The following is a 14,435-nucleotide window of genomic DNA, read 5'->3' on the forward strand; positions in this document are numbered from 1 at the left end:
CCTAGGCTCTGTGGTTTAGACCACAGCACCACCCACGTAGCTCTATGCTAATTTTTAAATCCATGTGATTAAAGACTCAGGGTCTATCATCACTATTCCCACAAGCTTAATTCTAGATGTCACTGGAAAGTGCTCTGCTGGCTTCCTTTCATCTACTTTGGAGTAGAGTTGGCCTGTAGTTTCATTTCTAAACACCCCATCTTAAATGCTAACCAGTTAACAGTAGGTATTGTGTGTTTGAAGGTGGCGCAATAACAAAGCTATTTTTCCTTGAATCCATTTTTCTCAGCCACCACCAGAGGTCGGTGTGGCTCCATGTATATAACAAAGATGAGTACAAACCTAACTCATTGTAGAGAGGAAATTGTGTATGTGTGTGTTAAATCTTAAACAAGTAAAAAACTACAGTAAAGAAGATAATGACTAACTGCTCTCATAAACCCTAAGATAGGCAGGACAAAATGGAAGAAGCCTCTAATGTAGGGGGAAAGAAAGCATAGAGTAAAATAAATAAATAGGGGAAGATGTAAAAGATCTCTAAAATCCTGAATGAACTCTGTGCAGCAATATGACTGCACAGAATCCAAACCATGAAAAAAAAGAAGAAACATTTAGAGATAGTTTTCCTGGCACAAATCTCCCCTGCAGAGAGAAAATGCAGTCCTGACATTCACATAAATTGAATATTCTAGTTTGAATTTGGCTAGGGAACTACCGGTAATACTGTTGCCTAACATCTGAACAATTTAAAAAAAACAAACTTTGCAATACTGTAAGATTTATGCAGTATTTATATGTGAAATTAAACTCTGCTGACAAGATTGTTTTATGTCTTTGGGAGATCAGATTTCAGTGCTCAGAGAGAGCTACGGATTGGATACTAACAGATTTCCATTACAAGTTCATCGGCAATCTCCATTAAATATACATGAATCTTTGTTTGTGATGGTTCTGTTAAAGAGCAAATATTATTAATGGCAATTCGGTTGAGCCAGACAGGCAATCATAACAAGTTTTTGTGTTGGTCATTTTCCTTTTGAAGTGAGACAAGCCATGAGATGTGTGTAACGGAGTAACATTCTGGAGAAAAGGAAGCAAAAATATGTTGAGACCAGCCATCAGCACTGAAAATGGGAGGTTCTGCATATGCAAGTGCTTCTTAAGAAGAGCCTCCAAAGAAGCCTGGGGCATTCTAGTTTGCCCAAGGCATGCTAACAAAGCATTCATATGGCAGCCCTTGAGTCTAGTTTTGATCCCAGAGGTATTACTGTACTAAGGTACTAACCTCATTTGTTTAAACTGACCTATTCCTAACATATAGCTGGGTAGATGAAATCAAAATTTACTCCACAGGTACAGAAGAGGACTTTTTAAAGTTTTCCATCTGTTTCATTCAAGGTCAATCAAACAAGACTTGCACAGCAATCAGCATAGCTGTTATAGTAAGTGCATTAACTAAAGTGAAGGAGACTTCCCAGCTGGCTTCCCTGCCCACTGCCACCCCAAAATTCTGATTTCTAATTGCCAGTCCAGGAACCTTGTGAAGGTAACAGCAGGAATTCATTCTGTATTAGAAAAATACTTTTCTGGATTCAGATCAACCAAGCTAGATCAGTTCAGGGCATGGTCATATTCTGTAGTTTCCATTAGGTTTGGATCCACAAAAGGTGCTGTTAATTCAAAATGTCATAGTAAGGGAAAGGGCAATGCAATATCATGCTAGCACCTAAAATTAGGGCTCTGTCAGGTACCTGAGCAGAATAGATTTGTTCTGCCTAAATAGCAACCTTACAGAAAAGTTTTTTAAATTACCAGCTCACACAATACATCTGTCAGCCCAGCACTTAACAGTTATTAACCACTTTGCAGCTTGAGCAGAAAATCCTGCTGGTCATTCACTAGAAGGAAAAGTTTCTCATGCTGGGCAACAAGGTGAGTGGTGAATTGCAAGACTGTCTTAATGCATCATATCCCAAGCCTAGACAATAAATATTCAGTCTTTCCTTGCTGCCACTATACCTTTTGAGTCAGGTTGTGAACCCACTTTTTCCTGTGCGAAACTGACCTGCTGCCTCTGTGACGAATCCTTCAGTAAACACCACTCTGGGGCAATGCTAAGCCTTGATACCATTTATTTTTCAAACCTGGCCATCCTCCACTCCTACCAAAGAACTAGAGCAAGTGCATTTAAAAGTGATTAAACATTGGCGCTACTGACAGCAACACACAAACACGCCCCACCCCCCACCCACTCTGCTCAGGGTGGCCCTTCCGACTGCAGGACTGTGATGGTGCCTCAGGACCGTGATGGGCAGATCCATTCCAAACCTGAAAAAATAAGTTCCTGAGGAGCCACCCTCACCAAATGGCCCTTAAGTCAAACAAGAGTGCAATCAGAAACACCCGACTCCTCTTTTAAAGGTGTGTATCTTCCTCAAACACATCTCCCTCTTCGCCTGCCCGCTTGTTAATGAGGACATCCCAGCTCTCAGGTCCATTAACAGCTCCCCCACCATTCACACTTGGCTTCTTTTCTTGCATTTCTGATTGGCTGTCGCTGGCTACATCCAAGGTCGGATTGTCATGGCAGCCGTTCTCGACAAACCGTAGCTCCTCCCCATGTGACTGAAAAAGAAATGGGATAAACAAGATGCGAGAGAAAACATTTATTTATTTTTAAAGCCTGACATTTAGGAAGGAAGGTAGGCAGATCAGGAAGCACTTCCTACAATCATTCTCCATCCTTCGAAGAATAAGAGTTCAAGCCAGATGCCACACTGGGACTCACCATGTTCTTCATTTTGGGCAAGCGCCTCTGCCAGCAGTTGTAAATCAGTCCTGTTATAATGATGATGACACAGATTGAGCCAATAATGACCAGCACCACAAAAAGCTTTCCATAGTCACTATGGGTCTGACTGGGACGTGACTGGCAACTTGATGTAGTTGTGTAGTTCTGAATTCCAATCTAAAAACAAAAATAGTTGCATTTCCAATCTGTTCTCAGGACTTTGTTGCATAAATTGTCTTCTTCAGAGGCAACTGTTCTAGAAATGTTTAGACTGTTTTAAGTGAATCACTGCAGTAAGATGTGGTATTTTATCCCCAAAGATGACTAAGTCAATATGAATTATGAATACTGCATTCCACAATAAACTCAAATCTTTGGTTACTGAAAATAAGACTCTTGGCCTGAGCTCTAGCACAGTGTAGCCCTGGATGGGGGCAATGAATGGAGGGCATATGTGTTCGGAAATGGAGGCAGTGTGTTGTAGGAAGGAAATTCTGCTAGATTGTGGGGAATGAGTCAATAACAGAAGATGGGGTGCATATTATGTTGGCAAAGAAGGAAGAGGCAGTTCTTTTGATATCTAAAAACAGGTTCTAAGGCTCAGGTCTGTGAGACAGATCATCCACTGGGGGCTCCTTTTAGCCCCTACTCTCCAATTTTGCTCCCAAAGAAGAGCCTTTCTAATGAGCCATCAGAATTGGCCTCTTTCAGCCATGGAATCAAGCAATAAGGTTTCTTGCTGAAGGGTTTTGGTGTTCAAAGAAACTGATCAAAGGGGAGCAATTCTTTTTTGAGTCAGCTGCTTATGCATTCCTACAGTGTAGGCAGGCACATGTGGATCTCACCTGTAGTGAGTTCTGTGAACTCTGTAGGTAATTTCCATCTCACAGATATCATTCCACTAGTCTCTGCCTTATACAGTGCAGAAGTAGTATGTCACATTTTCTGAACAATCAGAGCACAATACTGGGGAAAATGAATTCCTCCAGGCAGCAAGTCCATTGTTATTGTGATTATTGGGTGGAAAGTTACAGACATCAACTGATAGTGTTTGTGATTAAATTTGTTGCAAGTGGGAGCAAACCTCCTCAATGTCTAAAGCATTTTATGAGTCATTTCTTTTAGGGATATTTTTGTTTGTTCTTCCTTCATTTCTTTTAAAGCTATGTTTGTCTACTAACAAATTTTTTTGTAAAGCTGCAAACAGCAACACAGCTATCCAAATACAGTGAGGTTATTTCACACAAAATATGTAGGATATCACTTCGATATCACTAAGAAGTCACTTGAGAGAATATTACAAATTGGTTGATGTGATCATGCAGAAAGGCCCTCTGCCAATTTCTAAGTTCTTGTGACCTTGATTAAAGTTCTATAGAGCTTCACATTGCCCATGTAACATGGTAGATTGGGTACAAAGCATGCCCAAGGACAATTTAAGGTCATATTTTCATTTGATCAGAGAATGAGATAAGCTTCCTAGACAACAAAGGCATTTCAGAGATCAAATGTGAAAGTTCAGCTGCTCCAAACAAGAAAACTATGAATCCCTGTGCACAGTGAATAGAAAAGATTTATAGGTGCACCATGCCTTCAAAAGACCCCACAGGCAACATCTTCAGAAAGCTCCAACTGATTTCTGGTGTGACAGATGCAGAAAACAATTTCTGCATTTCTCTGTGCTCTTCAGCAAGGACATGCAGGATTCCAAAAGACTATAATGGTAATTTTTTAAAAAGTGCACAGTGTAAAGAGACAATCCACAGAATCAGTCATAGCTAACAGAAATTGGCATTTGATGACTCAGCAGTTACTAGACAGGAAAGAATGGATTTCTGCACTGAATGCTGAGCTATTGCTTTGCCTATTCCGGGCTCAGAGCCCAGCTAGGCTAGAGCATGGGGCTAATTTTCAAGGTGGCCAATTTAACTGCATTGTCTGCTGTGTGACTGAACAAGGTCTTACCTCAGCTAAGCTCCTCCGCATGTCACCTAGTGCCAGGAGAACATCATTTGTTGGGACAACTCCTAGGGGATGAAACACATTGGAGAGGTGGGGGGGGGGAATAGAAACATTAGTTCAATGTGCTCTTCTTTAACACACTTGCATTTCTGGAGAAGAAGAATACCTGTATTCAAGAAGAATTTCCTGAGTATATAATAATACAGGATACCCCTTTCAGAGCACTAGATCAATTTCAGAACTCAAGAGTATCAGCTGCAATGTAAGCACAGACAGAAGGAGGAGAGGAACAAAGCAATCCAGAAAGCAGGAAATATAAAATGCATCCCTCCCCAAATCAGTGCTTCCACTTCACATCTGATCTGCTGAATCCACTCTTTCCCCACTGATTGTTCCACTGCCAAATCTGCCAATACCTCAACCATAGCTTATGATTCTCAGAAATGTGGGAGGGTATCCCAGTGAAAATGATCAATGGCTTATCAGCTCTGCTTTGTTCCCAGACCGGCAACATCTGTAGTAGTGACCACACAGTGAAATGTCTAGAAAACCATTTGTCAGCTCTCACATGGCTTTCTTGCCAAACATGGTTATTTTCCCAGTCAGTTGGGCATAAGCCAAGGAGAATGTGGACAAGAAGAAGTGTGTTGAACTTCATCTCTTTTTCTGCCTCTTTTATACCAACTGATTGTCAATTTGTGGAGATTACTTTAGCTCACAATATTGCTAAGGTCTATAATTTGACACATAGTCCCGGTTCTGGGAGCTGCCAAAATCACCAGTGATTACTAGAGTGGCAAGCCCTTTTTGATTACAGAGAAATTCCCTTACTGAAGGATTAATATACATTCCATTGAAAATTCAATCCCAACCGTATGAGATTGGAAAAACAAACTGATTCATATCAATTGTGCAGAAACTCATCATTTAATGAGCTAGTTTATTTAACAATGACTGTGATATACTTTTATTATCCTTTTTACCATCGGTAAATGTCTAGACTCAATCTTAGTGATTTGTATTAAAAAATGAAATGTAAAATACCACATGATGTACTATTGTTCAAAAGTTGCCTCCTCCCCTTTTGTTTGTTAAAATAAAAAGCTTTTTTTAAATAAAAAAAAAACCAACAACAAATCTTAGGCAAACAGATGAGACCATTCCAAGCTGCCCTGAGATAATTATTTTAGAATACTAGAGATACCGCAACAGAAGCATCTATCAAAGTTTTCTGCAGCCACTTTCAGCAGCATAAGGAAAGCCACACATGTTTCCAGGAAGAAGGTTGCCCATGCCCAGTTATGACAAAAAATAATGGGGATCTAACCAACGCTTCTCTTTCCCCTGAACTGCCTCAAGGCAGGGATGCAGGGACTATCTTGGCAGTCCAAGGCTAGTGTGTTTCAATATTATTACATATTGTTATATATCATACACAGATCATCTGCTGCATTTTTCTTTTTATGTTTTTATTTTCATGTAGATGTTATGTCTTCAGCATTTGTTTTATGCTGTCTCAAAACAGATGAAATGTTCTAATGAATAAAACAAAATAAACACCATATGTCCTAGAGCATCCTAGGCTTATTGGCAGCAAAGGAAGCACATTACTGTGTGTTGTTCCATAGAGACCAAAGTGGACTGAAGCCCCAGGCCAAGAGGCATCGAGACACATAACAGGGCTTCTCAGATTGAGTAGCAGCACTGGTGGCTTCTTGGTCTCTCTACAAATCTCAAGAAAGGTAGCCACAGTGTGACTGAAATATTCTAAGTTGAGTAGCCTTGGAAGTAATCAACTTGGTGGTGGTAGCAAGGCAGAGTGACTCTTCCTCTGTGCTCACTTAAAAGGTTTCACAAAGACCCACCACTGTGACAATTCCACTGAACAAAGACATTGCATTTGGTGTGGCAGTAACGGTGCCAGTTTTGTCGAAATGTTGCCCATTGCAAATTTGAAATAATAAAGCTTTAGGAATTATACATACATGCACACAGATACATGCAGCTGTGTTTCAGTGGGGAAACACTGACATCATGTTCCACTGTTTTGCCCTACTAAATGTTATGGGGGAGATTATAGAGAAAATGTGACATGGGACACTGCTTGTGGTGCCATTCATACATTAACCATAACATGTTCCAAACTTGCATACCCAATTATTAGCTATCTTCTCCCTGTTTGGATGCCTACTCAGTGTGACCCTATCAATATGTCTTTGCAACTGGGTTCTTCTTAAAATAAGAAACCTCTGGCAACCACAGCACCATATAACTAAGGGAAGGGTGTTAGCTATCACATTCTAGAATCTATTTTTGGCTAGCCACCCACAAACTGTTAGTTATGAGAGTAGGTCATAGAATTGTAGAGTTGGAGGGAGCACGAGGGTCATCTAGTCCAACTTCCTGCAATGTAGGAATCTTTGCCCAACATGGGGCTCAAACCAACAACCTTCAGTCTCATGCTCTACTGACTGAGCCAAGGTGATTGCTTTAAGAATTTTAAAACTGTTTTTAAAAAGTTGTTTTCAACTGTTTTTAGAATTTTTATTGTAATGTTTTATACTGACAAGTTAGCTGCTCTGGGCTCCTTTGGAGGAAAGGTGGTATAAAAACTGAATAAATAATCATTATCAGCATAATAATTTTCTCTTTAAAGGAGTGGTAGTTATTTTAAATGCACTGAGTAGAGTTCAGAATCTTGGATGGAGAGACAAAAGTGTTATGTGTGAATAGAACTTCACAGTTTGCCCTAGGGAAGGAAATAAGAAGCAAACATGAAGGAAGATTGGGAAATAGCACACAAATGGGAAGATTGGAAACATCAAAAGTACAGTGAGACATTCTTCAGCTCTTTTGTTAGAAAGTAGTCTCTCTCTCTGCCCTTCCATAACAACTTACCATGTTCTCCAGCCAAGGTCATTAGCAGATGTTTGTCGTTCTCATTGGGTTTGCTTAAGGAGATCAACCATTGGCTCTGCAATCCATTTTCATACCTGGAGAAAGCATCATCCACCAGTGCCAGCAACTGAAGGCCCCTCTCCACACGGAAGTCCTCCTGCAAAAAAGAACATTTGTCAGTCTCTTAAACAGAAGCTGATGCATCCCATTGAATGCAGACACTGCTCCCACCCTACCAAACCTGTTGGCAGGGGGAAAAGCCTGTGGGTTTGGGTGCAGGATTTCAGGAAAGGAGACCTAGGTCAATCTCAAGGCCAAGCCTATGGAGTATATCGGATAACAGCAATGACACTTTGCAGACTGAACCACTCCTTTACTACAATTCCCGTTTTCTTCCTGCAAACACCTACTGTTCAAATATTTTCCTCTTGTGCTCCCTAATAATGACCTCGTGTAGTATGTCCATCTTGGTTCCTGCCATTTTCAAAATGCAGATTTACTTGCAACCCAGTTTCATAGTCCTAATTTCACCAAAAATTCATTTAATTCATTTCATACTATCTGGTTGCATAATCTTGGCTTCCTGTATGAAGAGAATTTATCTTGTGAACCACCTTGAAGTCACATTTCAGGTGACAATATTCCATTTTGATATAAAACCCATTTCTGTAACTGGAAAACTCAAACTCTTATTTATTTATTTTTAATTTGAGTTTTCCAGTTACAGAAATGGGTTTTATATCAAAATGGAATATTGCCACCTGAAATGTTGGGGAGAAAGAAAATCAAATAGAAAACCAACAACTTTCCTCTTAAAAAAAAATCTTAAAAATTCAACCCCCACTATAAGGAAAGAAATAGAATCAGAGTAAATGTATAGGAATCCAGAGGTGCCTGATGCTTTGAGTTAAACAAGCAGGAGTCTGGCCAGAAATCACTTGGATCCCATGTACATCCCCCAATGAGCTCCTTGGAGGAACAGAAAGATACACAGAATAATAAAAGTGTTTATAAAAGTCCAGGGGCCTCATCATTCAGCTCAGATTGCAGGTCAAATAGGAATGGTCCTTTTCTACTGACATGAGGCACATCGCTTGGCAGCACCTCTCCCACTTCTCCCTTTCTATTCTTGTTCAGTTGCTGTGCCAACCTAAAGGCCACCCAGATTATTAATACGAGCTAGCAGTGTTGGTTGCTATGGCAACCTCAAGCGCTCAGGGCAGGCATAGGCCTAATTGGGAAAGACAAGAAGGAGTCAGGCCTGAGTCACAAAGGCCCATCAGCACCGCAGCTCACAAGGCGAAGGTTATGGACGCCAGCTGAGGAAAACTTATGTTGCCACGGCTAGGCAAGTAACCTGTCAAAAGGGGAATGGAGAGAGGACATAGGTGTTAAGGCCCCTCAGGGGCAACAAGCTTGGGGCCGCACAACTATAGCCATAGCAAAAATGATGCCTCTCCAAGCAGCCACCCAACAGGCCAGAGTTCAGATTAACCATGCAAAGTTATTTAGCATGAGTTAAGAAAATTTGCATACAGGAAAAATAGTCTTTCCATTCACATGAGTTGCACAGAAAGAAAAGAGGGGAAAGCACCAGTGCTTTTATGCGTGTCGATGAATAATAATAATAATAATTATTATTATTATTTATTACATTTCTATGCCACCCTTCACCCAAAGATCACAGGGTGAAACACAAAAATATATATAACAATATATAAAAAATATATAACAAAGCAACAAACAAAAACAGTAACCCCCACAGAAACAGTTTAAAAGGCCTTGGATTGTTTAATTAGCCAAAGACCTGGGAGAAGAGGAATGTTTTTTGCCTGGCACCTAAATATATGCAATGAAGGTACCAGGTAAGCCTCCCTGGGGAGAGAATTCCACGAATGGGGAGCCACTACAGAAAAGGCCCGTTTTCATGTTGCTACCCTCCAGATCACTCATGGAGGGGGTCACATGAAGAAGGGTCCCAGCCAGATGATGATCACAGGGTCCAGGGTGGTTCATATGGAGAGAGGCAGTCCTTGAAGTATTGTGTTCCTGAGTCGTTTAAGGCTTTATAGGTCAAAACCAGCACTTTTAATTAGGCCCAGAAACAAATTGGCAGCTAGTGCAGTCAGGCCCATGATATATCAGACAGCATAATGTATTTAGAAAGTAACTGAACAATTGTTTGATGGGATTTGGTGATCTTTAAAAGGAAATTTCTACTGCCACTGGCTCCATATGACATGTACTGAAAAGATACAAATGCTCCATCTTTTAGACACCATCTTGATTTGAAGTTCGTTCTGTTTTAGCCAGCAAGCCATGACTCCTTTCAGGTTATTCCATGTCTTTCCACCTCACCCCCTGGTTTCCCTTTTCTCCCTCCCCTCCAGCAGTCAAACAAATTCTGTTTAGCATATTCAGTTCTCCTTGAGCTGTTTTGTGACTTCTACATTTTCTCCACTTTTGCAAACCTTGGGCTTCTCCAAAACCTGCTGCTACCTATCTCCTGTGTTTATATATGCACTCTAAGAACTGAGTTTTCTATTAGGATTGAGATATGATAACCGAGAAATAAGATATTTCATTTCTACCAAGCAGCTCAAAATCGGCAGCAGCCACAACCTTGGCAGAAAAGGCAGTTTAAACAGGACCCGCACCAATCTATTCAATCTATTCTTCACAACCATGAGAAAAAGAACTTCCCTACTTTTTTTTTTTTAAAAAAAACCTGAATATAGTCAGAGTTCTGTATATACTACTCAATTCTGTGGCAGACTGCTAAATATGACATGCAGATTTCTAAGGTCGTTAAAGACAGTAATAGTAGATTGCCAGGGAATCTACTATTCACAATTTTTTAAAGGACTTCATCACCACTACTATAAAAAGAGAAAGGTTTCTCATAAACAGCTCCATCACATGTTCTTATGAATGGAGATCTTTAACAGGAAAGGGACTTTAGATCATCAATTAACTGCAGCTTTATGGGATTGATGGAAGAGTAATGGATTAGAGGAATGTGTCTGGTTAACAGACACTAGATAGTAAACAAGATAACAGGGAAGCAAAAGAGGCACTTAAAGATTTAGTGGCAGCAGACTGGAACTCTGAACTACTCACACTGGGAATTATTTGCTTTTATTTCTAGCATCATTGATGACAGAAGCAACAATAAAGGAATACAACCCTTTGGCGCAGAAGTGTGAATATGTAAAAATGAACATTATCTGATTTTTTTGTAACTACCAGAGAAAAATAAGCCAGGTTTCTTTCTATAACTATTAGAACAAAATTTGTTGTTTAGTCGTTTCCGACTCTTTGTGACCCCATGGACCAGAGCACACCAGGCACTTCTGTCTTCCACTGCCTCCCGCAGTTTGGTCAAACTCATGTTAGTAGCTTCAAGAACACTGTCCAACCATCTCATCCTCTGTCGTCCCCTTCTCCTTGTGCCCTCAATCTTTCCCAACATCAGGGTCTTTTCCGGGGAGTCTTCTCTTCTCATGATGTGGCCGAAGTATTGGAGCCTCAGCTTCAGGATCTGTCCTTCCAGTGAGCACTCAGGGCAGATTTCCTTAAAAATGGATAGGTTTGATCTTATTGCGGTCCATGGGACTCTCAAGAGTTCCTCCAGCACCATAATTCAAAAGCATCAATTCTTCGGTGGTCAGCCTTCTTTGTGGTCCAGCTCTCACTTCCATACAAAATTAGCGAAGTCTTAATAGGTTTAATGAGCCAGTTATTACAACCAGCCAAGTAAATGCACATTTTCTCTCTGTCTCTCACTACAGATACCTGGTATCCTTCCATCATGTGAATTTAAAATTATCTGAATGCCTGCAGAAGTTTTCTATTTGTTCTGAATCAACAGCTGATCACTATTTATTTTCGCTAACTAAAACTCTGCAAAAATAGAGCTCTAAGTTAACATCTCCTTTATGTTTCAATAGTTTAAATTTAAATAAACTTCAAATACTAGGTATCTACATAACCAGCCCCAAATAGGAGAAACAACTTTAAAATAATAGAAAAAATAATAACCATATTTTTTCTCCTTCTGGATGGTTCAGGAAAAAATGTCTGTTTGCTATTATTATTATTATTATTTTGTTCTTGGTGTTACTGTTGTTTATCATCATCATAGTGTTATTTTAGTAATGTAATTCCAGTGGCTTCTGCTTACGTGTAAGCCCAAACACATAAATTGCTGGTTTTCATACAGGAGGCAATCCACCACTATTAATAAAAGCTTCACCAGCTGAATAAGCTTGTAGCCCACTTAGCTAACTGCCCACCAATCCAGAAATTCTGTCAAATCTGTTAAGATTATCATCCAAAGCCTTGCTCCAGGTGCTGTCACCATCTGAGGTGTGGAAGTTGGTGATTCCTCACCATTATAATACCCTTCCCATGGCTTGTCTGTCACCTATGTGACACCTTTCGGGCACAAACATATTTGTTTTCCAAGGCTTTTAAGAATCATTAAAACCTGAAATTTTAAATGGTTTTATCTAAATTGAATTCTTAACTGATATGTCCTTTGCTGCTTTTATTTTGTACATTTTCATATTATGAATATTGCATTTATTTATTTAGTATTTGTGAGCTACTGTGGTAATGAAGGTGCAGAATAAAAAACCATAGAAGTAAATAAATAAGCAAAGTAAGTTTAACTTGCTATGCCAGCTCAATCAGCCAGCAGTCCAGTTCATTCACTCACCAGTTATGTTTACCCACCACCACTTAGTCAGTTTGTTGCCCTCTGGTCCACCTATGCCAAGGCACTAAGATAACTGAACATGTCTAGGTACAGATGGAGACTGGAGCAAGGGCCATATATTACTGGTTCGTCTGACTTAGGGTAGCCAGTGTGGTGCCTTCTACATAATACTGGACCACAACTCCTCTCATTGGCCATGCTGATGAGGGTTGGTATCCAACAACATAAGGAAGGCACCACAATGGCTACCCCCAGAACACCGGCACTTCTTTTTTTGCTGACCATGGCAGCCATTTTTGGATGGCACCCACAACACTGTTATCAGTATAGAAGTACAATCACCTCATTAAAAAAAACAAAACTAAAAAAGCACTGGTTACCCCTGATCCAGATCCTTTGGAACTACTGTATAATAAAGGTTAAGTCCAACCGTCCAGCCAGGACTGGTCAAATGGTTTCACGTGTATGTGTGTGAGCACACATAAAGATTAATTATGTTTTGTTTGTTTTTGCATTAAAACAAGAATATGCGTTTGTATGTTGCATGCAATTGTGTACAGGAAATACAAGATAGGGTGCTTGGATTCACATATGGGCTTATTCCTCTTCTTTATATTCTGCTGATGTATAAGAAGACTAAAGGTGAAGACAGAAATTCATTCTATGGGCACATAGAGACAGAAGAAACTGAAGTTGCTGTGCCCTGGAAGTATACTGACAGCACTGATGAAAGACAGACTTTCTCCCCTCCTAGTCAAAGCATAAGGTAAACCAGTTCTGTGGGTTTTGCAGTAGAGTTCATTTACACAGCATTTATTGGCTAACAGCTGTAGCCCTTCCTTCTGGGAGCTATTTAACAATGTTCTCTAATGGATTGTGCTTTTTTTAAAAAGTGCCAGATGAACAGATAATTGTGTGAATTTTCAAGAAGCACCCTTTTTAAAAAAGAAAGAAAAGCACAATGTAGGTTTGTAACTGCTCCAGGGAGGGGGTCAGGAGGGACTACAACTGTAAGCCAATCTGCACTGCATGCAGCCAGATCTGTAACTTATTGTACATATATTGTGAAGATGGGAATAATCTGCAGCAACTGTTATTTACAGGTACATAAGCACCTTAAAGTTAGGAGTCCTGTGGTTTGGAGATGGTATACCAAATATTCTACACATTATGCTTACTGGAATAAATGTTTGCTATGCTTGACAAAAACAGAATCTTACTGCATATTAGCCTAAATTAGTTATCTGGTCAAACCTATCAAATATCTCCTCTGGCAGCACCAGGGTATTATTTTATACTCCCAGATGTACATCATTGTAATTACCTAGAAAGACAAGTTGCAGGGTTGCTTCTCACAGCACTTCAAATAGACATAAGTACACCTTCTAAAGTCTCAGTTATGTGTCTGTAAGAGATGTGAGAAAGCCAAGATCCACATCAAAATTTCTAAAAGCCTGATCCATGCATTCCCAGAGGGGTGTATTTGCCACTTCCTCAAGGCTGGATCCCATGCTACTCCAATAAGATACAGGTGACTATGGCTGCAATCCTATGCACATTTACTTGGCAACAAAAACCTACTAAGTTAATGGGACTTCCTTCCATGTAAAAGTGCATAGATTTTCATAGGAAATCATGTGGAGTTGCTAGTATCAGTAACTTATTATTCTAGTACTTGTTCACAGTTCATTGAATGTTGGCCATCTGGATTCAGCTTTAAAGAAAAGAGGACAGAAATGTAGTAAATAATGTTAATTAAAAAAGCAAGCCACTCACGCAGTCAATGTTGTCAGACATGTTCAAGATTATGTAATTTTTGCCTGCCAGGTTGCTCCAGTCCTTGCAGGTCACCTGAAAAACATACACACAGAGAACCCCATGAATTTAGCAGGAAATTATTTGGGAAGTAGTATAAGCCTGTGATCACATGAAACTGCCTTGTGCTTCTAGACCATTTCTCCAACTGGCAGCATAATTCCAAGGTCTCATGCTGAAACCATGAGGAGTCTAAGGCTGTGTAACCACTAACCCATTTATAGCACAAAAAGTAGCTTTCCTCAATCC

The 14,435-nt window shown here is 40.0% G+C and overlaps 1 protein-coding gene across 1 annotated transcript in view; it reads right to left on the reverse strand.

Annotated features, from left to right (window-relative positions):
- Positions 1-2,115: 2,115 nt before the first annotated feature.
- Positions 2,116-14,435, reverse strand: part of PODXL2 (podocalyxin like 2) — a 57,312-nt gene continuing 44,992 nt past the window's right edge. Inside the window, exons 4-8 of the mRNA XM_033141056.1 lie at positions 14,148-14,222; positions 7,652-7,808; positions 4,757-4,818; positions 2,789-2,968; positions 2,116-2,625 (exon numbers count right to left, since the gene is read on the reverse strand). Coding sequence (XP_032996947.1) covers positions 2,416-2,625; positions 2,789-2,968; positions 4,757-4,818; positions 7,652-7,808; positions 14,148-14,222 — 684 coding nt within the window. The 3' untranslated portion in view covers positions 2,116-2,415. The remainder of the gene's footprint in view (positions 2,626-2,788; positions 2,969-4,756; positions 4,819-7,651; positions 7,809-14,147; positions 14,223-14,435) is intronic.

This window comes from Lacerta agilis, chromosome 2 (genome assembly GCF_009819535.1).
Source record: "Lacerta agilis isolate rLacAgi1 chromosome 2, rLacAgi1.pri, whole genome shotgun sequence".
Taxonomy (NCBI): Eukaryota; Metazoa; Chordata; class Lepidosauria; order Squamata; family Lacertidae; genus Lacerta; species Lacerta agilis.